We start from the raw sequence: 26,561 nt of genomic DNA on the forward strand, positions 1-26,561 counted from the left end.
GTATGTAAAAAAAAAAAAAAAAAACTTCTTAAAGACATTTTTCAAAGTATCTTCTCATGTTCCACAGAAAAAAATAAAGTCATACATTTTGGAATGACATGAAAGAGCGTAAATGATGACAGGATTTTCATTTTGGATTAACTTAAGATATTTAATATTTCCAAAGCTTAAATGTTTGTTCTGGTAAATAAAATAAACTGCTTTTAAAAATGTAGGCTATATAAAAATGCATCAATATAGAGCGGCAAGAATAAGTTTGAATAACTATCAAATCATAAACCAATAGGAGTGCAGAACCTGATGATGCAATTAGTGAGACAACTTTGTTTTGTTCTATTTTTCTTTTCATGACAAGCCATGATTAAAATTAAAGGGTTACTTCACCCAAAAATTAAATTTCTGTCATTAAGTACTCACCGTCATGTCGTGCCAAACCTGTAAGACATTTCTTCAGAACACAAATTAAGTTATTTTTGATGAAATCCGAGGGTCTCTGAACCACAAATAGGCAGCTATGTCACTGCACCTTTCGAGGTCCAGAAAGGTAGTAAAAACATAGTTAAAACAGTTAACGTGACAACAATGGTTCAACTTTAATATTATGAAGCGACAAGAATAATTTTTGTGAGCAAAAAATAATAAAAAAACTGTTGTCATACGAGTTGACGTAGTGAACACTGTGCAGGCTTCCGTGTTTACATCCGAACACCGGCTCCGTTTTGGCTCATGCTGTACACGTGAGCATGCAGACACAGGAGCAATACTGAGCCAGCTGCAGTAAAAAAAAAAAAAAAAAAAAAAAAAAGGCTGCCCACTGCATGTGTGTGTTCAGTACTCAATGCTGTTTGTGTGCACTTGAATGTTTGAAATGCAGAGCACAAATTCTGAGTATGGGAGCACCATACTTGGCATCATGTCACTTTATAAATCGTACAGTGTGCACCTGGCTTAATTATAGGCAAACTTAATTAATAACAGGCATAACAGTTTCTATACTTACTTTCTATACTAAAACTTTGATACTTTTCAAAATTTTATTGAAGACTGGATAAAGTAAATGAATCTCTTCGATCAGCTTCTCCAAAAGCTAACTGGACTCGGTTAAGGGGGTGAGGGTTACACAGATAACATCTGTCAGAGCGCGTGTGTGTTGCCTGTGAAATTTTGATTTATTGTCGAGAACTCTTAAAGAACTCTTGTATGTACATTATTCAAGGCTTCTTATGATATAGGGACTGTTGTTATCAATTAAGTTTATTCATAATATTTATCTTTTTTACCTGATATAAAAGTTTCAGTAGATCATCACTTGTACTGAGTATAAAGCCCATAGTATACTTAATTTTTTTTTTTTTTTTTTTTTTTACAGAGAACTCATAGTCTTTTTATGAATTCTTCATACTCCTGCCAGTTATGGTCACTGACCGAATGGTACCTTGATGTTCCTTCACAATGAGGCACTTTCCAAAACCTTCACCCTCTCTGGTGGAATGACCTACCAACCTTCACCCGAACTGTGGAAACCATCACAACTTTCAAGAAGCAGCTGAAAACACACATTTTCCATCAGAGAATTTGTAGTTAGTTTCCTCTTTCTCAGAAGAGGAAACTAACAATCATGCATTAAATGTGTGACTGGAAATACAGATTAAGAGAAGTGTTGAGTAAAATAAATTAAATCAAATCAATATACTGTTAACCAGAGGTCAATGAAATTTTAAAAAATTAAATATATAGATGCTGAAAATGTAAAATCCATAAATATGATTTGGAGCATGTACCTCCAGAGCAGTGATTCACAAACCTCTCCTGGAGTATCACCAGCCCTGCACATTTTGTATGTCTCCCTATATCTGACCTATTTCAGGTCTTGCAGTCTCTACTAATGAGTTCATGAGTTGAATCAGGTGTGATAGATGAGGGAGACATACAAAATATGCAGGGCTGGTAGTACTTCAGGACAGGTTTGAGAACCACTGCTCTAGAGCAAGAATTGCGAAATTTTGGGAAGGACTTTGATTTACGTATTTGGCTCAACATGTAAGAGACCACTTACAATTGAGGAACAGGTGCTCTCCATGCTCTCCAGAATTATATGCTGGTTTATGCTGGTTAGTGCTTGGTTATAGTACTGGTATAGTGCTTGTTATTGCTGGTATAGTGTTGGTCCAGCTGATGGACCAGCATGGTCTTGTGGGGTTTGATTGTGAGTAGGCCATCTTTCTGTATGCAAGCAGTGCTTTCGGACAATAATTGTTTTTTGCTTGCTTATTTTTATATTTAACACATTAATGATTTAAAGAAAAAACAATATATGATTTAACATAGGATTGACAAAACATGATTTATTGTAATATATAACTTTGTAAAACAATAACAGTTTTAAATTCTACTTTCAACAGAGGGAACAAAAGATCATTCATGATTGAAGGCTGTGAGTCAGTTATAATTGTTTTGCTGTCTGCTTGTCTCTTCTCTTTTTCTTGTTGTTCCTCTTATCATCAGTGCTTCTGCTTGTTAAATGTAGTGTCATCACTAATGGTCAATCATCCCTTGTAGAGTGAATCTACTTTATTTCACTAACTGCAACATTGCTTCAGTGTTACTTTTAGTCTCAATAAATTGGGACCATATGAAAACTTAGCAGTGTTCATTTAACACAGTTTTTTAAAAAATTAATTGGAAAATTACTTGTCTTGGTCTTTATTTAACTACAAACACACTAAACATGTAACGCATACAGAAATTTTGTTGTGGTCTTGCTTGGATCATACCAACACCCAAAAACAAATGCTGGTCCACCAGCACACCAGCATCCCAAGCTGGTCCCAGCATGCAAAACATACCTTATGCTGGTGACCAGATTGTTTGTCCCACCTGCCCCTGCCTCTTACTTCAAATGCGGAGTCGGATACAGAGTTTGTTGTTTTACTGTGCACTGATCTATATCAGAGTTTGTTGTTTTACTGTGCACTGATCTATATCACAGGATGAACTCTGTTCTGAACTCTCTGCACTGCGCACACAAATTGCGCGTGGCTGGCAACTGCTTTGGATTGGCTGGACTGCTTTGCTATGTCCGTATTACAAACTAAGACATAAGTTCAGTGTGTAAGTTGATTTTGTGTTCAGAGGTTCTCGGCTGGTGGTACCTGGGGATCTGTGTGAGTCACTGGTCTGCATTGCACATGAGGGCCATCAGGGAATTGTAAGAACAAAGCAATGCCTGCATGAAATCTGAAATCTGACAAAAGGGAAAAAATTACCACTTGTCAGTTATGCCTTTCTCGGGATAAAACTGCAAAAGCCTCTGCTGTTCCACTCCAGTCTGTTCCTTTACCCTTGTGCACACTGGGAAAAACTGCCGATTTGTGGGCCCTTTCAAGACTGCTGTCTGGGACTGTCGATATGCTCTGACACTCAGTGACTATTACAGTAAAAATAAGTTTAGCCTACTGTGTCTGTTGCAACAAAACAAGTTGCAACAAGACTGCATTTCTTACCTCTATCTTCAGTAGACATGGCAACCCAACCACTCTAATAAGTGATAATGGGCAGTTCACTTTGCCAGAGTTTGCTGCATTTCTGAAAGAGAGAGACATTAAGCACATTCGCATCATCCTGCTGCAAATTAAGCTATTAAACAATTCAATCAGTAATTCTACAATCAGCACCATGGAAAGCAACAGTGACTGATTTTCTGCAGATTTATTGCGTTACACCTCATGCTGTGATAAGTGTTTTCCCCTTTGAATTACTCCATGGAAGAAAAATGCATACTTAAAGTCCTGAGACCCTCACCTTCTGATCATAAGCCTAAACAACTGCATAAACTGCTGCACAACTGCAGCACGACACAATGTCATGACATCTTGCTTTGATCATAGAGTATGTCATTCTTTTTTCCAAAAAGAGGATAAAGTGGGCATAAAAAGTCAGTACACTCATTTAAAATAAAACTCCTCCAGTAGAGGAAAAAAGCATTTACATCAACCTCTTGAATGATGGAAAGAAGTGACATCATGTCTCTCACCCATAACCGAATAATGCGCTGCAACAGTGCTGGAGACTTGATTCCCTCTCATGTTCCATTGTCTGGAAATTCAGTGTCTTCTGATGCACCACAGGAGAAAAATCAAAAACGTGAGCCAGTTTGGCTAAAGGACTACTGTATGTCTATGACTTTTGCAGCACACACACACACACACACATGGACATTCAAGTACTGAGTTGATTAGTTTTGTTCATATTGTTTATTATTTTAAATATTCCTTTGCATTCATTTAATGTGCTGCTCAGTGTATACTTCATATACATGTGCAATTGTTGATACATGGCAATGTTTAATGCTCTTTATTTCTATTTCATATCAATTGTTTGCTACAGAAAGAATTAATTTAAGTATGTCTTTTCATTAATACACCACTAGATGGCACTCGAGTTTCTTGATTTAGTGATATCTGTGAAGTAAAAGGAGAGAAAAGTGAGAGAGAATGCTGAGCATATAGTACACTTATAGTACACTTATAGTACAAGTGTCTTCCTCACGCGGAGGGATAACTTTAAAAATATTTGTCAGGTAGCTGTGCATTTAAACAGTACCCTTATAGACAAATCTTCCTGGACTAACTCTGTCAGAGCTCCATCCAGGGTTAACAAATGCTTACTTCCTAATTCTCCCAGCTCTTTCAACCAGACAGAAAGATTTAAAATGCATTAAAAGTCAGAAATAAAAAGATGATATATAAATGATTGATATAAAATGCATTAAAAATGAAATAAAACAAGAAAAAGAATGAAAAGAATAAAAAGATAATACATATAAAATAAAGAGCAAACAGTTCGGTCATAGCACAGTGCTCAATCAGTAAATACATAGCTAAAAAGATGTTTTGAGTCTGGATTTGAATGTGGCTACTGTTGGAGCACATCTGATCTCTTCTGGAAGCTGTTTCCAGCTGCAGCTGGCGTAACAGCTAAAAGCAGACTCTCCTTGCTTTGAGTAAACCTTTGGTATTTCTAAGTGACTTGATCCTGATGATCTGAGTGATCGGTTAGATTTACATTCTATGAGCGTATCTGCAATGTATTGAGGTCCTAGCCCATTGAGTGATTTATGAACAAGTAACAGTATTTAAAATCAATTCTAAATGCAACTGGGAGCCAGTGCAAGGACCTGAGGACTGGTGTGATATGTTCATATTTTCTGGTTTTGCTCAGAATCCTGGCAGCAGCGTTCTGTTCAAGCTGCAGTTGTCTTATGGTCTTTTTGGGAAGGCCAGTGAGGAGTCAATTACAATAATCCACCTTGCTGGAGATGAAAGCATGAACAAGTTTCTCTAAGTCTTGACTGGAGACAAAGCATCTAATTCTTGCAATATTTTTAAGATGATAGTAGGCTGATTTAGTTATTGTTTTAACATGGCTACTGAAACTTAGGTCTGACTCCAAAATCATACCAAGATTCCTGACTTGATTTTTAGTTGTTTGATTCCTAGAGTGAAGGTATGCGTTCACTTTGAAAACTTCATCTTTGTTTTCAAACGCAATGACTTCAGTTTTGTCTTTGTTTAACTGAAGGAATTTTTGGCACATCCAATTTTTAATTTCATCAACGTATTGGCACAGGGAATCAATGGGGCTATAGTTCTTAGGTGATAGGGCTAGGTAAATCTGGGTGTCATCTGCATAGCTGTGATATGCAGTTTGGTTCTTTCTCATTATTTGGCTCAGTGGCAGCATATATATGTTGAACAGGAGGGGTGCAAGTATTGAACCTTGAGGGAGTCCGCATGTCATGGATGTCCACTCAGACTTATGGTCACCGATACTCATATAATAACCTCTCCCTTCTAAGTATGACCTGAACCATTTAAGGACCATCTCAGAAAGCCCAACCCAGTTTTCCAGCCTGGCACTGAGGTTGAGTAGTACTAGCACTGATATTTTACCTGTATCGGTGTTTAGGCAAATATCATTTATTATTTTTATGAGCGCTGACTGTGCTGTGATGCGGTCGGAAAGTTGAAAATTGTCAAAATTGAAATTTGTCAAAGTATCCATTCAAGCTTAAGAATTTGTTCAGCTGATTAAAAACAACTTTTTCAATGACCCTGCCTATGAAAGGAAGATTTGATATTGGTCTGTAGTTGCTCAATATGGTGTTATCCAAATTGCTCTTTTTAACAACTGCAGTTTTCAGGGAGTTTGGAAAAGTCCCAGAAAGAAGTGAGGCGTTTACCACTTCTAGGATATCTGCTTCTAAACAGTTAAACACACTCTTGAAAAAAGATGTGGGAAGTGTGTCAAGGGCACAGGTTGATGTTTTAACCCTTGTGTGGTCTTCGGGGTCTTTTTGACCCGCAAATGATGTTTGCTCAAATTAAAAAAAATGTTCTCTTTGTCCAAATGGCATGAGACTTTGTGCGGTGGATAACACTTTTAAGATCTACAAATAAAAAAAAAATTGGAGTGATATCTTGTTTTTATGTTAGTGTAAAAAATATTGTTACGTTCGTGGTCTTCGGGGTCTCTGGAGACCCCGGGCAACAGAATGTAATTTTGTAACAATATAATATATTTTTTAAAAACCAATGTAATTTTACTTTGTTTATTAATGTTTTTTCTCAACATTTGTGCAGTTTTTGGAGGATTCCTGATATCTTTTAAATTTATATAAATAAATAAAAAAATATTTTTTGAAATAGGTTTTTATGCATGAACAGCTTTTTATGTAAAATTCACTTTATAAAAGGCCCAGATTTCTAACTTTCATTCATGTCGATAACATGGATAATTTGACATGGTTTAGTGTAAGATTTTTGCCCATCTTTTGAAAAATGCAGTTTTAAAAGTAAAAAAACTAACATTTTTACCAGTAGATGGCTGTAAAGCTCCACTATTTGCTATGTGCTATTTGAATGACTGAAAGATGTCTTTTCAGTCTTTTCAAGTGTTTTTTCAGTTGGATTCATATCTAAATGTTATGAAATCACAATTATAACAATAAAAATTACTTTGTCAAAGTTTAGCATTTTTTGTGCAGGGCAAAATCAGTTTTTCAATAATAATTTTATAATAAAAATAATAAAATAATAAAATAAATAATTTTTATTTTTGTGTGCGTGCGTGTGTGTGAGCATGTCCATTTTGTATTGGGAATGTTTTTTGCATTTTTGGAAGTGCGCCACTTCATTTCTGTCTATGTGTGTTGTGCGTTGTTTCTGATTTTGAGAATGGATTTTGTCCAGTTTCTAAGTGGGGTCTCTGTGGGTTACATTATTGATGATATTATTGAAAAAACTGATTTTTTTCAGTACAAAAAATGCTAAACTTTGACAAAAAGTAATTTTTATTGTTATAATTGTGATTTCATAACATTTAGATATGAATCCAACTGAAAAAAAAATTGTAAAAAGACATCTTTCAGTTATTCAAATAGCACATAGCATATAGTGGAGCTTTACAGCCATCTACTGGTAAAAATGATAGTTTTTTTACTTTTATAACTGCATTTTCCAAAAGATTGGTTGTGATCTGATCTGTTTTACCCCAGTGCAGCTCAAGGATGTGCTGATCGCCTTTCTGATAATATTGATTTTTTTTTTAGAGAAGGAGTAAGCAAACTCACAGCATTTGCTGTCTGAGAGCATTTCACTGGGAATCTGACTTGGGGGGTTTGTTAGTCTCTCTACAGTAGCAAAAAGAGTGTAGGTGTTGTTTAATTTAAGTTGCTGTTTATAATATTTGAGAAGAAGGTCTGTCTAGCTTTGCCTAGTTCCACATTGAAAGCATGAAGGCTATCTTTATAGATGTTATAGTGGATTTCAATTTTTGTCTTTCGCCACATGTGCTCAGCTTTTCTGCATTGTCTTTTCATATTTTGCACTGCTGTTGAGTTTCCCCAAGGTGCTTTTTGTCTGCCACTCTTCTTCCTGACTTTCACAGGAGCAACGTTATCAATACCATTCTTGACTTTTGAGTTAAAAGAATCAAGGAGAAAATCAACAGAGTCTTCAGATATGCTTGGTGGTAAAGATATAGCCTTCATAAACAGCACACTAGTGTTCTCATTTAAGCATCGCTTTTTGACCAAGATAGATCTAGCTTCAACAGTAGGAGAGATCAATATATCAAAGAAAATACAGAAATGATCAGATAGTGCTATATCCTTAATGAAAATGGATGAAATGTTTAGATCCTTACTGATAAGTAAATCTAGAGTGTGTCCATGTGTGGGTCCATGTACATGCTGAGTCAGATCAAAAGTATTCAAAACAGTTATGATTTATTTTGCCATATTAAATTCTGCATTTGTCAGGGTTCTGCCCTGACAGCCTTGTTTGTGTTGTCTTTGTGTAATGTGTCTTTGTTTGTGTTGTGTCTGAGCACATGGCTTTGTCTGTCTTTGTTCCTTCCTCCTTGTTTCCAGTTACCACGCCCTCTTTTTTAGTTGTTGTCCAGTCCGTGTTTGTATTGAGTTTTCTCATCTGTTCCCTATGTTCCCTGCTCCCTTTCTTGTTGAGTCCTCGTTAGTCTAAGTGTGTTCACTTATTCCTTGTGTTCTTTGCCTCCTTTATATTGTGCACTCTTTCCCTCATGTCTTTGCCAGTTTGTTAAACCTCGTGCCACTGTGTACTTGTCTTTTGTTCACAAAAGCTTATAGCATTTTTGTAGGAGTTTCCTTTATCCATTTTGTCATTGTAGTCATGCCTTGTTCCTAACCATCTAACCACCTGTCTTGTCAAACCCTAGTACTGTGTCTCTGGTCTCCCCCTGTCCTGTTCAGCAGGCTGAGTTTCCCTGGCCGCTCTTCCGTCCTACCAAGCAGCCAGGCCTGTGCAGTGCCTTCGTGCCTCATTCTGCCTGTTCCTGTCCTGTTGATGTGCACAGTCCTGTCCAGCAAGCTGAGCATCCCTGTGGCCGCTTTCTCTCCCTGTCAAGCAGCAAGACCGGTTCAGTGCCTGATCGTGCCTCATGAATCTAACTATGTGTGCTGTTTGATCCTGTCTGGCTCTTGCTGCATCTTTGGGCCTCATACTGGACACCTGCCAAAGCTCACCAGTCTGTTTACAACCTGGGCTGATCTCAGTGGCCATTCCCACAGCTTGCTTATCATTGTGCCTCACCTCTTCCTACTGTATGGACTGTGTTCACCATCTCACCCTCAATATCTCATCTCAAGTCTTGTCAATAAACCTGTAAAACTCATCCTGTGTTTGACTCCTCCCTCACAAATCCCTGACAGCATTATCTATGTGGATGTTAAAGTCCCCAGTAATAGCAAAACAGTCACACTCTCAGAAAAATTGTTGATAGCAGTTCTGTAAATTCCTCAACAAATGCTGGAAAGTCTGGAGGCCTGTAAATAACTATAAGTAGAATGGGAGGAGTACCTTTTAACACAGTACCCAGATATTCGAAAGACAAGTAATCACCAAATGACACTTGCTTGCATTGATAGACATCTTTAAATAGAGCAGCTACACCTCCACCTCCACCTCCTAAAGAAAAAAGAAAAGCTTTGATTCACAAAGTTTTTATATGGATTCTGAATTTGGAACAGCATACTAGTATACTACGAGTATACTACTCTTATTACTTTAACCACATTTTTCTATGCAGAAATAGTAGTAGTAGTACGCGGTTCTGAATTAAGCATTTTTTACCCTTCACTCCACAGGTCACACCATTTCAATATGGTGAAATACATGAAGGGGGTGACCCACAACATACTATATACACATGTCATATTTTGTTGTTGGTTTTTTGTATGTATATCTTTTTTATATCTTGTGTGTATATCTATTTTGTATGTATATCTTTCCTGATTAAGAACCTCTATGTTTGGTTTTTTAGGTTAAGTGTGGCATGCATATAACGTCTACATACTGGGCCTGAGGAAAAAAAAACCAACCTCCTTGAATGACCCAAGGTTTTTTTTTTTTTTACAGCCCTGAAATTGTCTTGCAACTGGGGTTACACATACATGGGACTTTGAGCACATTCAGAGTAGTCCTCACTACCTACAGTATAATAACCTAGAAGAACATGCAGTGTGATCCACCAAACATCTGCTGGAGAAATGCCATAGGGAGCATTTTGACATACATGCAGCTTCACTCCATCTTCGTAATCTTCCACTATATAAACCTGCCATCCCATGCCTAACTTCTCTCTATGCATACAAGAACCTTTATCAGGGATGGGCAGTATTTATGATACATGTATTTCAAATATGTATTTCAAATACAAAATAGTATTTTGTAATTTGTATTTGATAGGGTTGATGAAAATGCCTTTGTATTTTGTATCAAAATACTTTAGTGTTTTGTATTTTTGTATTTTTAAAATACTGTAAAATACTTTGTAAGAAGTCTACAAGATGACATCATAAAATTGCGGCCTCTGATTGGTGCCTACTCTATAGTTTGCAGAGACTTGTTGCGATCAGAACAGAAAATTGATCCATATGGAAGAAGGTGTTCAAGAAATGTGCAGGCTGCCAGCTTTCCATCAATTTTTAGCATGAATTGCTATAATTTTTTATCAGTTCATGTTAAGTTTTGGTGTTCATTTTGGTAGCCTAGGCTAAATAGAATACCAATTTATATAATGTTCTTGAAAACAATTATACTGAGCAGCAACCCCCTATATTTATGATTAACAATCAAATGATTAATTGGTTAAAAACTAGTTGCTATGAATACAGGTGCCGTCAGTTGTCTTCTTATAAATTAGTTGTTGTCATTGAGTCAGTGTTGCTGAAGCAAAGTAGGCCCTTCATTACCAAACACCAAGTAACTAAATTAGGATACATAAATTAGGAGTCATTTGCAAACATTATACTGTTGGTTACTTTATAACTAACCTTTATCTGGGAGATCACAGGGATATGTGAATATTTGATCTGTTAAAGCCACAATATGTAAATTTTCACCTCCAAAGATCGCTAATTCAAAACAAAGGCATAGATCGATGACACCTTGATTTCACAGAATCATGGGATGTATTGTCTTCATGTCTACAGTTTGTGGAAAAGAATCGGGACAGGACTCAGGCAGAAATCATGTTCATGGAGAGATTATTAACGTTACTGTAGTATGAAGCAGAGCAGGACCGAATGCTGTGAGAGCAGTAACGAGCCCACTGGAGCGATTACTAATGAGAGACGAGTGCGACACACAGCTCGACAGCAGCGGATCTTTTATTATGCCACAGTAACCACTTCTGCTTCTTTCTGTCATGTGCACGTAGGGTAAAGCAGCGCTGCTTATCATATTAGATACATTTGTGTGTTGAAAGTTGGTATAGTGCTACTCTGTGCATTAGCTCAGCAGCTGCTTTGTGACACTTGTTGCACACTGCAGTAAGCTAGATCAATATTAGTCATGGTAAAACATGGTACTCTTGATAAATCAAGAAAACGAGATTCAAACAAAAAGACTTAGGGCCAGATTTACTAACAGCTTGTGCCAGCGCAAACCCTCTTTTGGCGTTAAAAAACTACTGTCAGGATTTACTAAAGACACGCAGTATAAAATTAGTAAAATTACAAAATGCATGGACTGAGTTGTGTTTGCGGCTGACCTTATTGCATATGCATTTTTAGGAGTTTCCCTTTCAGATGCAAAATTAATTGGGAGGAGAGTATTTAAATGAATCACACAATGCGATTTACTAATGTTTGCGCTCGTCAATTTACTGGTATTTACACCATTATTTAACACCCTAAAAAAGCATGTCTGAACCCATTTTGTGACATGGCTGCAATTGTTGCTGTTAGGAGGAGACACCGCAGAGAACAGAGAGCGCTTGGTAGAAGGATTATTAATTTCTTTGAAATGCCAGAGTAAGACCTTATCCGAACATATCGTTTGCCTATATCTATATCTATAGGCCAACATAGCTTGGCAAACTATATTATACAGTATATGTGTGTTTGTCAGATTACATGTTAATTTGCACCTGTGTCAACCCGCACCTGATGAGAACATCAGCATCAGGATTCAGCTCTGTTTATATGCGACCCAACTAGAGCTGCACGATTAATCATATCACAATCGCAATCGCGATGTCAAGCTTGTGCGATTATATGACGCAAAATGCTGCGATTTTATGAAATAAAATAATAATAAGTTAATAAAAAAATAAAAAAAATACATGTGTGGACACAACAACCCATTATCTGAGAGCTGTTTGCCCATTTTATACACCGCTAATAAAAAGAAGACCAGTCAGTTTCAGTTTAGGCAGTGGCATGTGTGGCGCGCATGGTCATGACTTTTCCGGTGTGCAGCGCAGAGAACGGGTAAAGATGGATGCGGAGCAAACGGTCACTGAACTGGTGGCAAGAAAAAACGCTACCTCTGTTATATGGCGATATTTTGGCTATAAGATTATAAACCCAGATTAGTAGTGGTTGAAGAGGAAAGAGGATTTAATTCGGTATCGCACGCAGCGCTGTTATCGGTGCGCACATGACGCACATACATACAAGGCTCGCGCGCACAGAGAGAGAGAGAGAGAGGCGCGTTATAGCTCGCGAACTCCAAATTGATTTCTCTTTCGCGTCCTCAGTGCACTTGGATGGTCACATACACGCATTATGTCAGTCAAAATACCCCTCTCAGCAAGTATTCATGTAAACACATTCAGTTGTGACACTGTCACACAAAATGCATGTTTTACCGCTCTATTTATTACAATGATTTTATGTATAATGGAGTTTTAATTGGTTTACATGTGTTTTAGTCCATTTTATTCCTCTTAACATTTTAAGTGTGTATGTCTTTAAGAGATGAATGGTTGGCCTGTCATGTGACCAGTCACATGACAGGAATCAGGAAAAATATCTGTATAAAGAGAGCAGCATGGCAACAAACAGAGACTCACTAACAGTCATCTTAACTGGATTGTGGAGTTACCATTTGCAGACTTACCTCTCCAGACACAACTTTTGGACTATCACTACTTGGACATTTGTATATACACTGGTGGACACTCACATTGGGACTTTTATCAGCACACTAGGTTTCTTGGACTGTTTTAGGGTATGGTATTTGGGACTGTATGCTTTTAACAGACTGAGTTTTCCTGGTTTTATTGTGTTGTTTTAAAGTTCCTGTGAATATTGTAAATAAACAATTCTTATTTAACTTTATCACCGTTTTATGTCTAATTCTTTTAACCACTAACAAAGTCACACAGTAAAATCTGACCCCATTTTAAATCATGTGACTCAACCAATTTGGCTGATCGTTACATATGGTGGCCCGTACGGGGAACGTTTAAGATTTTAAAAACTGTGTTGAGAAAGTGGTAAAAGATGGTGACTCATTTTGGTAATGCTGCTCCTTTTAAAACACCTGCTAATTTTAATGATGAACGGATTTTACACCAGTGTGACTGTGAACAGCTTCGTACTGAAGTACTTTCTCTTAAAAACCTTGTTTTAAAACTGGAGAAGGATTTTAAAGACTCTGTTGAAAGTCAGTTGAACCGTGAAATGTGTTTTAGAGAGGCTGTGGATGTAAGATTCAATAAGATGGAGGAATATGTGAAAGAGGCTATGGCGGCATTAGAAAAAGAGGTTGTTGAGTGCTTTCGGAGGAGAGACAAACAGTGGGCAAAACAACTGAAGGAAAAGAAACTTCCGGAAGCCACTGTCCCAAGTCCTACAGAGACTTCCAACCCTGTGCATTCCACCATCTACACCTCTTCACCTCCCACTGACTGCTCCACCATCTCAACACTTTCACAGACGGACAGCACAACAGAGCAAGGAATTAGCTGCACCAAGACATCATCAGGGCCAGATGTCAGCCACATCTTTTCTGTTCTACCCTTCTCCAGTGAGGAAGCCAACAGCACACAACAGGATGACTACACACTCGCCATCATCTCTTCCACACCCCAGACCGACAGGATCACAGTGATCAACCACCAGGGCTTGCTGTACCGACAGATCCAGTGCAAGGGCGGCCAGTACCGACTACAGCTTGTCGTCCCAAAGGCCTTGATCGAACGAACGCTACGGATCCTCCACGAAAGGACAACGGAGAGACATCATGGTCGGCTGAAAACTCTTCTAAGCGTCCTGGAGGTCGCCTGGTGGCCAACGGTCCGTAAGGATGTCTGGCGGTATGTGGGAGACTGCGGAGTGTGTAATGTCAACGGAACGAACAAAGAACCATCTCGTCACCCTGCATCGTCATCGTCGTCATCATCATCATCATCATCACCAACCATCAAGCAAGGAAGGAGGAATGCTCGAGGGGAGAGGCGTGCCGGAAAAGCTGGGTACAGTATGCACCAGGGAGGAACTGCACAACCTACCCAGGGTTACCCAGGCTGGTACCGACTTCCTCCACTCTGTAATGGTTCCCCAGTTCCTTCCAGCCAACGAGTGCCTGCATGGGAGTGCCTAGTTTTAGCTAATTTATTTCAAAGACATTTTAAGTCACACTTTAAAGAGGATACCCATTTTATGGACTATGGTTGACAGTACTCTTAACAGACTAGTTTCTTCCCCGTGTTGACGTAGGCTAAGGGGGGGGGACTATGTGACACTGTCACACAAAATGCATGTTTTACCGCTCTATTTATTACAATGATTTTATGTATAATGGAGTTTTAATTGGTTTACATGTGTTTTAGTCCAATTTATTCCTCTTAACATTTTAAGTGTGTATGTCTTTAAGAGATGAATGGTTGGCCTGTCATGTGACCAGTCACATGACAGGAAGCAGGAAAAATATCTGTATAAAGAGAGCAGCATGGCAACAAACAGAGACTCCCTTACAGTCATCTTAACTGGATTGTGGAGTTACCATTTGCGGACTTACCTCTCCAGACACAACTTTTGGACTATCACTACTTGGACATTTGTATATACACTGGTGGACACTCACATTGGGACTTTTATCAGCACACTAGGATTCTTGGACTGTTTTAGGGTATGGTATTTGGGACTGTATGCTTTTAACAGACTGAGTTTTCCTGGTTTTATTGTGTTGTTTTAAAGTTCCTGTGAATATTGTAAATACACAATTCTTATTTAACTTTATCACAGTTTTATGTCTAATTCTTTTAACCACTAACAAACTCACACAGTAAAATCTGACCCCATTTTAAATCATGTGACTCAACCAATTTGGCTGATCGTTACACAGTTATGTCTTAATTGAACGAGGTGAGAATTTGGATGTATATCTGTCCGATGTGTGCGTGCATGTCTTACTCTTAAAGTGACAGCAACCTATAAATACCTGCTGTTGTCTGTCATGCAAATCAAACAACAAAACACAGCTTTAACAAAGATTAATCTATATTAAATTTATACAATGAATAGTGTCATTTTACATTTAATTATTACATTTCTGCGCATGAAAATTAATACTACAGTTAGACCTTATACTTTATTTGTAACTTTATGTAGTATTTATCTATGCTTGTTGTAATTGGTGTACAGTATTTGTTCTTTTTACAGTCTGTTCACTTGCCTTTAATAATGTATTATTTAGGCTAGCAGTTTATGCTGTGGTATCAGAATAGTTTAAGTGGGCTAAGTAATAAATGCAAAGTTAAGTTACCCCCATCCAATTTTTTATTTTTTTTTGTGCTGATCCGAAAAATGATCCGATCTGTGACGTCATAACCGTGATGTGATCCGAACCGTGAGTTTTGTGATCTGTTGAACCACTACAGATTAGTAAAGAAACAAATATCTTAAATGGGATTATAACAAGTTTGCAGTAATGCAAAAATGTTATTTAATTTCATAAAAATATTTTAATTTGAAAACGCTGTGCATTTGTTTGCTGTTGTTGCTAGTTTGAGTTGAGAAATACACATTTCAGCATTATCAGTAATCTGTGTGTGTATTTTCATTGAGAACCAAGCAAGATGACTCATGATACTATTTGTTTATTATATCGCTATCGCAAATCGCAATCGCAATATTGACCTCAATAATCGCAATATGACATTTTCCCCAAATCGTGCAGCCCTAGACCCAACTCTAATTTGCACTGCTCTTGGTATATTGCGTTAGTCATTATGTAAATGATCTGACCGTGTCTGTGTTCTTTAATTTGCATGTCAGCAGATCACGTGCAAAACTTGCCACTCCCATCAACACATTTGTGGAATTGCGCTCTCACGCTAATTTGCCCCATTTAGTAAATCTGGCCCTTAATGTGTTAACCGATATAACATGATGAGATTTCTGTCGATAAATGTATCCAAACAGTTGATTCCCTGACTAATAAAACTCATAATATACAGTACTAAAGTGTCTTTGATGTTTCCATGGTTTTTCGACAAAATAAAATGGGAAATCGAGGGTAATGAAGTCATTGATAGGCGACACACGGACACGGTGTGTGTCTTGGTTAAAATTGCTTATTTCTCTGGATTTAGAATTTCTTGGAAACATTTGGGATAATGTAAGTAGACAAGTCAACAAAAAATATAACATTGTTTTACAGGTTTTTGAATATTTTAATCTAAAAATCCTACATACAGTATGTGTGCCTTTAACTGGTTGCATATATCAGATTTATTATATGACTCGGGCAAAGAAAAGCTGTTGCTATCAAACATTGTTTACTTAATCAACTGAGTCAATGTAATGGTGAAGGGATAGATCAAATGGACCAACTGATGGAAGGTTTGTGAAGAAATTTCATGCTTCCTTGTAAAAGTATTTTGTAGTATTTTCAAAATACAAAAATACAGTATTTTATTTTGATACATGGTGTGACTGCTGTATTTTGTAGTTTATTTTGATACTTTTAAAATTAAGGTATTTAGTATTTTATTTTAAAATACATTTTGATGTATTTTTGCCCATCCCTGACCTTTATTCCTGAGATGAAGAGCACACTTTTGTATGTCTAAAACCAGTTCAGATAGTAAGGATGTAGACAGCTTGGGGTTTTGACAAACTAGCAGTTGTACTTGACCCTACTCCTCAATCCAACAGCTATGTGGTTGTCAGGTGTGGCTGTATTGATGTGCATGACAAAGGAGATGGAAACAAACGAGTCTTTAATAAATCCACAATGGAAAACTCAGGAGATCTCAGGAGAATAAACCCAACCACATTAATGAAGACGTTGACAATACCAGACAGGGAACAAATGAAAAGCTCAGGGTTTAAATACATGTCGAGTAATCAGGGAGAACAGAAACAGGTGTGATGAACTAATTAACAACCTAGGAGACTAACTAAGGAACTAAGGAATTTGGGAACACAGAAACTAAAAAAACAGAGCACACATGTGACAGTACACCCCCCTCTGGAAAGGCGTGTCCTTATGCTATAACAGTCCAACTGAGGAGGGAGGGTAGGGGATTTGGAAGGGGATTTGGAGGGGGATGTGGAGCAGATGAAAGACAAGAAATGAGTGGCGCTAGCGGCAGGAGAGACCAGGGCGGTGATGATGGTGAGAGGAGCCAGGAGCAAGAACAGCCAGACTGGGACCCAGATAACAACCACGACGATAGCCCATGGCAGAGTTAGGGGAGGGAGGAGCCATGGTGGAGGCTTGGCTGTTGACACCAGATGACAATGGACGGAGTTGATGGAAGTGGAGCCCAAGGCAATGACAGAGAGCAGATGGGATCGGGCGACACCGATGGTCCTGTAGGCAGAGGCGGAGCCGCAGTGACAAGTGTCAAAGGTGGAGCCAGGGTGCTAGAGGACTGAAATGGAGCTGGAGGGAAGGTGGAACCAGACAGACCCGAAGGGGTGGAGAGACGGAGTGCAGCAGACAGCTCAGAAGTCCATGGCACAGGCAGAGTGACGTCTGACCAAGGCATAGCCGGAGGGACAAGAGAGCCTGTTGGAGCCATAAAGATGATGGTCTCTGGTGGAGCCAAGCGAGCTGGGCGGAACCAGCAGGGGCGAGAGATCTAGGAACACATCCTCTTCCATTACAAAATATATTACTGAAGCCAACTTCAGCTCACCCTCAGTGGTGGGAGTGTGGGCAGGGCCTTCCTCCATTCTGTGACACACCACTAATACTCCTGCGGCAGCACATGATGTTGCAGGCTGTTCTGACGATTTGTGCTACTACTCAGATTGTGCTACCCACTGCTTTAATGGGATAGCGAATATTCAATAGCAAACAATGCCTACCCATCAGATTGTGCTACCAGCATCATATTCTTGTGGTTTGAGGCTTTATTAACATCCATACCTACCCCTACCCTTAAAAATATGTAAATATAGTGTTTGTAGCACAATCTATTTGATAGCATTATTTGACAGAATACCGGCTCACACACCTGTTCAGACATTTCGTGACTCTCGGGCTCCGGGGCAATGTTTGGCTCAGTTCTCTTTATAGGTGCTGACTCATGCATCGCAGCACACTCAAACTCTCTGTCTGCGGTGGGCTCTGGCGTCATGTCCGTGCAGTAGGGCGATGGTGAACGGAGATCCATCATTCACCAGAACCCACTCCACAAACACAGCGAAATTCCTCCAAGGACTGACACCGGGCAGGCATGCTTAAGTTTCCACATTCAAGATGGCATAATAAAAGACAATCAGGCAGCGGTCTGGAAAATCTGTTTAGAATGCCAGCTGTAGGAATCCTCGGGTGTGGTACTCGAGAGATTGCTGCTCTTGCTCCTGACAGAGCAGCTGGATTTTTTTTTTTTTTTTTTTAGAAAATGAGCGATGGTTTTATATATATAAATAATAAAAGAAAATAACGTTTATTATTATTTACTGAATGGAGAACATGGAAGTTGAAACAAAATAGCGGCTGAATATTGCCAACTTTTTCTATGCATACAAAAAACCTATGGAACTTACTAGGCTATATAAAATATAAATGTAATGGGTTAGTAAATATTAACATTAACCAAGATTACATGCTGCTAGTGATCATTAGTAGTTTACATTAAGTGTAACAAAGGTATGCGATATTTATTTTATATCACAGACATATTAAGCATTCCCCCTGGAACGCGATCGCAAATGGACCTTGTTGTCAGCAGTGACAGAAAAAACGGAACAGCGGGACCTCGATTCACATATCACGAAGCAATCGAACCACAAACGGACCCACAAATGAACTACTCAGAACTACCTCTAGAGGGTGTCTGAGTACGGTTCGCTTTTGGGTCCTTTTAGGGGGGTCTGAGATCGCTTGGTTTGTTCACATACACGCTGAAACTCTCTGAGAGCGTTTGAAAGGGTTAAACAAACTAGGTCTGAAAACACCCTAAGACATTGACAATACCACACAGGGGACAAAGGAAAACTCAGGGCTTAAATACATGTGGAGTAATCAGGGAGAACAAAAACTGGTGTGATGAACTAACAAGCTAGGAGACTAGCTAGGGAACTAAGGAAAACAGGAACAGAAACTAAAAAGAAACAGAGCGTAGTGGTAACCTCTCAATGAACACAGTACATTGGAATTTGAGGTCACTTTCTATATGTTCAATACCCACTGAAAGTTTAGAAGATGATTATAGTCACCTCTTGCCATTTTAACTTGCTGTTCACTTGTATTAGGATCTCAGAGCCAAGTACCTGCCAGTGTTGCTACTGATGCTGCAATTTCCCAGCTTATTGTGACTTGCTCAGGGAGAGTGAGCTGTCCTAACCCACTTGATCAGTGCTAATTAAATGGTTAAAGGTTATCCTTTTTAGTGATTCACAGTGTTTACATGTCATCCAACACATACAAGAGTCAGTTTGTATCTGCCTAAAGTAGTAGAATCAAAACATTTCCCACAGGGGGCAATCATGATAGAATTTCAGTAATCTACAAATTTAGTTATAGTATGTACAGGTGAAATTCACAGTCATAAGAGATCATTTTAATAAAGGCTAACTGATACAGCTGTGGTGAAGAGAATGCAAAAGTGAGAAAGTATCTACACAAAACAGCACACTGTGAGGGCCATACAGACCCCCTAACTTGAACTATGATATAACAGAGAAAAAGGTGCAAATTAAGAAAAAGGGTTTAAAATGACCATTTACTAAGAAATGAGAAGAAGATACTTGGAGACACAGTTAAAAGTATATATTTTCTCATGCACTTTCACAAGACAAAAAGGCCAAGATACACACTGGGTGTATTAAGAAGGTTAAGAATCAAGATTCAGGCTGAGGGGTATCTTCCTCTGGTTTTCCTGGATTAGAAGTAATCTTTAAAGCCATATCCTGTTTGTGTTCTTTTGCCACATCTTGTGTTCTGGTGGGGGGGAAAAAGAAGAAGAAGATTTGAAAGTAATTTGAAAGTAAACTGAGACTATATTGCTATTGCTTTCTGAAACAGCTGGGGGTGGTATTGCTCCAAAGCCCAATGCACAATGCAATTCAAACTACATTTAATTTATAAACAGCATAATTCATATTATTTTAATCTCTTGGATATACAACACATTATGTAAAAAATTACAAGACTAGATAATGTTTTCTATTTAAGTAGAGCAAGGTAATGTATTCATGAAGAATTTAAACTACATGCATTGGGAAATGGGTCGTATGTGTAAAGGTAGCCTGACTAAAGGATATATGCAATATATATATAGTGAAAACTTAATGGATTAGCGTAGTAAACAATTAGGTTGATACAGGACTATTATAAGAAAGGGAAAAAAAGTCTCAATGCTCCCTTCAAATTAAAGGTAAGTAACACTCCAGAAAGTTTGTGAACCAGTTTGTGTTATACTCCATTTGGACACTAAAACAACAACATGGGCCAGTGTTGCCACCCTAGTGTGGACCAAGTGATTAGTGAAAAAAAAAAAAATTCCAGGCTCAAGCTGAGCGTACAGAGTGAATTATGCTGATGATTCAATTTTCCTCAGATGCACTGCAAACATCCCCCTTGGGTAACACTTTACAATACAGGTGCACTAATATGCATTAATTCATGCTTAAAGGTGCCATCGAATGGAAAGTTGAATTTACCTTGGCATAGTTGAATAACAAGAGTTCAGTACATGTAAATGACATACAGTGAGTCTCAAACTCCATTGTTTCCTCCTTCTTATATAAATCTCATTTTAAAAGACCTCCGAAGAACAGGCAAATCTCAATATAACACCGACTGTTATGTAATAGTTGGGATCATTAATATGTACGCCCCCAATATTTGCATATGTCAGCCATTCAAGTCATTACACAAGCCAGTATTAACGTCTGGATGTGCACAGCTGAATCATCAGACTATGTAAGCAAGCAAGGACAACAGCGAAAAATGGCAGATGGAGCAATAATAATTGACATGATCTATGATATCATCTTATTTTTAGTGATATTTGTAAATTGACTTTCTTAATGTTTCGTTAGCATGTTGCTAATGTACTGTTAAATGTGGTTAAAGTTACCATTGTTTATTACTATTTTCACAGAGACAAGACCCGTCGCTATTTTCATTTTTAAACACTTGCAGTCTGTATAATGCATAAACACAACTTCATTCTTTATAAATCTCTCCAACAGTGTGTAATGTTAGCTTTAGCCACGGAGCACTATCAAACTCATTCAGAATCAAATGTAAACATCCAAATAAATACCAAACTTACGCGATTAGACATGTTGCATGACGAACACTTTGTAAAGATTCATTTTGAGGGTTATATTAGCTGTGTGAACTTTGTTTATGCTGTTTAAGGCAAGCACAAGCTCTGTGGGTGGGGAGCTTGAGGATTTAAAGGGGCCGCAGCATGAATCGGTGCATAGTTAATGATGCCCCAAAATAGGCAGTTAAAAAAATTAATTAAAAAAAAAAATCTATGGGGTATTTTGAGCTGAAACTTCACAGACACATTCAGGGGACACCTTAGACTTATATTACATCTTGTAAAAAAAACGTTCGATGGCACCTTTAACTAATGCACAGATAATCATGTTTTAATGTATGACTCATGAAGAACTAAACCATTAATTAATGATTACTGCATCAGCAACTAATAAAGTTTCTATATGATTATTAAATTAATTAATATATGAATTGCTATTAATTAAATGTGTCATAATGTATTAATTCCTTAATAACATATTTTATTAACTAATAGTGTAAGTTAATGTGTTAATTACCACAATGGTTTGAAGCCATGTACTTCAACTTCCAGTTGTCTGCTTTAATTAATCATTAACTAATGATTTGCAAATGTATCATGTTATGACTTTACCTGTTGAGGCACATGACTATTAACTAATTGTTAAGCAATATGTCATTATGGTTTTGACATCTACACTAAGCCATGGATTTCAATTTTCAACTATCTATAAAGGTGATTCCAATGTGCCAGATGAACTGCTGCATCCAGAACCTTGTTGTTCATGGCACAGGAATGTGTCAGGTTAAGCTTGAGGTCTAGGATTCAAAGGTGGAACACTAAGAACATGTGGCCAGGCACTGCTATTTCGTAACACTGTGTCAAGACCGGACAAAGAGAATAGAACCCATTATAATCAGTGATAGTGATACTACACTGGATGTGGCATGACGCAACACAACAAAACGTCATTTCTGATATGAAGGACAAATGGACTTGCAATGGTCTGTCATGTCCAGTGTAAACAGCTGTTGCGGCATGACTTGATAATGGTCGCATCCAGTTTAAACACAGTGCAACATCAATCTGTAGTTCAGATTCTGGTGTGCTGATATTTGTGTGCAGCCCAACTTAGTTAATAAAATGTGTAATTAAGGAATTAATACATTATAACACATTTAATTAATAACAATTCATATATTACTTAATCTATTAATCATATAGAAACTTTATTAGTTGCTGATGCAGTAATCATTAATTAATGGTTTAGTTCTTCATGAGTCATACATTAAAACATGATTATCTGTGCATTAGTTAAGCATGAATTAATGTATATTAGTGCACCCATATTATAAAGTGTTACCCATACATGTATGCACGTACAGTACATTGAGCTCATAAACTGTGTTAAATGGAAGCTGAAACGCACTTGCTTGATGCGTGAGAACTTATAAGGTTTGTTTCACATGTCAACTAAGCAAGTTTGAGCTTCCACAAGAACCAACGCAGCTTGATCTCACATGTCAAGTACGGGTGAGCTTCTGTTTACCATATTTTATGTACTCAATGTAATAAATAATTTAAAAAATGTATGGTTTTAGTCAGCTGTCCTTTTTTCATGAGCAATAATATATTTCCTGACTTTTAAAAGTGATTTAAGAAATTTAACATTGTAGGGTTGATTTTAGAAGTTACTGAGGTTAAGGGTTAGAGGTTAGAGGTCATGAATCAAAGGTTATTAAAAAAGTTGACCTGGGCTGAGGAGCAGGTCGGATACTTGGAAGGACATCCCAGCTCGACGTTAAGCTGTCGTGTTATGAGGAGAAACAATCATATCACCGATCACAATCCACCAAAGTAATCACAGACAAACATGATCAAAGAATATAAACGCTAAAGATGAAAACAGACAAGACAAACTACATTCTAATAATTAAGTTTAAATAAATTAATTAATTCCCAGTCAGCTGTGGGACCATTTTTTTAATCATAATATTAGCAGTAAATGTTAATATTGGACAATTGTTGTATCAATTTTGAATTAATTTAATTACAAATATTATTACTAACAGTTGCAAGGTGCTTTAGGCTGAATGTTTAACAGTGGTATGTAAACTGTGTTTGGGCATATTGTTCTCTGTGGATTATTGTAACTTAGCTAGCTTGTATTTAAATGCTTCAGAGCTTTACAAATCGAATCAGTGGCTTGGAGCGCAATAGATTCATAAAGCTCAGAAGCTTCATAAAGCGGCCCATCACTAGATATTGTTGAAAAGTCATTATTTTGTTTTTTTGTTTTGGCACACAAAAAGTATTCTTGTCGCTTTATAATATTAAGATAGAACTACTGAACTCACATGAACTGATTCAAATATGTTTTTAGTACCTTCATGGATCTTGAGAGTTTCAATGGCTTTGTTCTCAAGAGAGGCCTCACTGAGCCATCAGATTTCATCAACAATATCTTAATTTGTGTTCCGAAGATGAACGAAGGTCTTATGGGTGTAGAACGACATGAGGGTGAGTAATAAATGACATTATTTTCATATTGGGTGAACTAACCCTTTAAGAACCAAGATACCAATGGCTTTGATACAATGTTGAGTTCCCTTTTGAGTGGGACTCAATGCTGCATCATGGCTTGACACTATGGGAACACTTTACATGAGCCGGTGTCTGAATCACGTGTTTACACATGGTAATCCGCGATTGGCTGAACATGATGACGTAGCATGTTGTGTAGTACGTCACTGAAACCATAAATAGACCTCAGACCAATTTGTCATCAGTTTTGTCTTCAAATTAAATACGATCTTAAAGCAAAAGGAACTGGATTAAATATTTGAATGCTACCGATCTACAATCTGATTTCTGACTTGTGATGCAGCCTGAATCATAATCACACTGTGTTCATTCATTGGCTAGAGGAGAACTGAACTGTTCAACTGTGCATCATTGAATCATTTTCCTGTTATAACTGTGAAGCTGCTTTGAAACAATCTGTATTTTATAAAACACTAATTAAGGTGATTTGATTTGACTTGACTTCAGAAGCCACGTTAAAGTGCATGTTTGCTGTTGAACGTGTGATTTGTCTGTCATAAGTCAGGAGTTAGTTTCCAACATGTCATAAGTTCAGAAGATGTGTGACTCTGTGCCTGTAATATATTACGGGAGATGAGTGATGACTCACACAACGTGTGCCTTTTGAATGGGTGAGGAGTGAGTCCTTCAGGGGGCTGACTGCATTTCACTGTGAGAGGTTTAACATCCACAAGCTCCAATCCTGCTTGGCTCTCTTTCAGAGAGATGACAGCCAAACCCCTGCACCCTATGGCTTAGGATCTGCAGCAGCTGAGGTGGCTTGGTGACTTCTGTCATAGGGCTTGCAGGTTGAGTTGGTGAAGATGGAACCTGAGATGGGTGATCAAGCCCTTTTTTCTTGCCATCTCCACTGACTCTGAGAACCCCATTTTGGATCTTGAAGCTCACTCTGCGAATTCTTCAGACCAGAATGAGGTTTGATTCTGAGGAGCTGGATGTAGACAGTCAAGCGGGTGCTTCAGCGGAGCAGTCCTTGAAGCAGCAGTTCAAGGTTGTAACTCTTGCTGTGGCCAAGTTGAGTTTGGTGTGGCCTGATAAAAAGATACAGATCACTTGGTCTAAGCTCAATGATGATACTTACATCTGGCTGAGAGCAACCTCCCCCACTATCTCCCATTCTTCCCTGACCTCCACACTGAGGTGTCGAGGTTTTGGAGAAATCCGTATCCATACACATGCAGGCCACCTCAACATACATAGCACGGGTACGGGGCAGTGCCGAGGGTGAAAAAGATGCTTGCAGTCTATCTCTCCCCCTCACATGCATCGTCAAATTAATCCCTCGCCATATCTAGGAGCCAGCACTTTCCACCAGCCACTCCAGTCCAGGGCCTAGTGAAAAGAAAGAGAAGCAAAATGCCAGTGTGCCCACCCATATCCAACCACAAAGATCGGGGGACTAGCGCATTCAAGCACAGCCACCCAAGAGGAAAGACAGGATCTTAGATCTATCATCTCCTCTAGGATGTATAAGAAAAAGTCCTGACCCTCATGGGCCCTGGCCCTGAGGGCATCCCCTCCCAAGAAATATTTATGCAAACCACAACACTGTGTGTCCGGCCTTCCTCGGGGCCCTCGGCAGGCATCTCCACTTACCCCACCACTAGTCATGATTCTGGGGGTGGAGGCGCCAAGCAGGCTATTGCCCCCATCTTCACTCAAGAGCAATTTTTCCAGTCTGCCTGCACAATGCTCCAGTTCTACTGAAAAATTATCCCTCTGTCAGACTTCCTGGCAGTTTGTCAGTGTAATGATACGGAAGCAGGAACTGCCAGAATATAAACTAAAATCTCGAAAGTTGTCTTTAGCAGGGCTAGAACCCTGATCTCCTGGACACAGAGCTGGTGTTCCTCCTGAGTGAGCTAACTCAAGGATGAGGTATTTTAGACCCAGAGGAATAATCTCAAGGAGACAAGAGGTATGAACTCCAAGTAGCTTTACTTGTAGAAGATCAAAAAATAAGGAACAAAGTACAAACAAAACCAGAAGCAGAGCTTCCAATAATCACAAAAGGGAAAACAAAACAAGCACAATGGCTTACAAAAGACTCACGGTTTGCAACAGGATACACAGGTAGGTAGGCTCAAGACTGAACAAAAAACAATGGCTAAAGGCAAACTTAATCCTCTGGAGTCTGAGGCTGATTTGGGACCTGGAGAAGTTTTGACATGCCCTGACATTTGTGCTTTTTTCAGTTGTTCATAAACATATTAATGGAAAAAGTGTCATTACACTGTATTCAGCACAAACTAAGCTACCATAATATGTGAGCAACATGTATGTACATGTTTGTGTTTTTGAAGGAATAACGTTTATGCGTGGTTATTGAAAAAACAAAAAACTTAAGTCACGGAAATAAGGCAAAAAAAAATAATATTATATATGTGTTCAAAAAACTTCTGGTTATTGGAGGT

The 26,561-nt window shown here is 38.3% G+C and overlaps 1 protein-coding gene across 2 annotated transcripts in view; it reads right to left on the bottom strand.

Annotated features, from left to right (window-relative positions):
- Nucleotides 1-17,035: 17,035 nt before the first annotated feature.
- ca14 (carbonic anhydrase XIV) overlaps nucleotides 17,036-26,561 on the bottom strand; it is a 71,334-nt gene continuing 61,808 nt past the window's right edge. The window contains exons 11-12 of one of the 2 annotated variants that reach the window (XM_048153828.1): nucleotides 23,296-23,349; nucleotides 17,036-20,228 (exon numbers count right to left, since the gene is read on the bottom strand). In XM_048153828.1, the coding sequence (XP_048009785.1) occupies nucleotides 20,129-20,228; nucleotides 23,296-23,349 (154 nt within the window). In that variant the 3' untranslated portion in view covers nucleotides 17,036-20,128. The remainder of the gene's footprint in view (nucleotides 20,229-23,295; nucleotides 23,350-26,561) is intronic. The other variant, XM_048153829.1, reaches the window with a different exon arrangement.

This window comes from Megalobrama amblycephala, linkage group LG13 (genome assembly GCF_018812025.1).
Source record: "Megalobrama amblycephala isolate DHTTF-2021 linkage group LG13, ASM1881202v1, whole genome shotgun sequence".
Lineage (NCBI taxonomy): Eukaryota > Metazoa > Chordata > Actinopteri > Cypriniformes > Xenocyprididae > Megalobrama > Megalobrama amblycephala.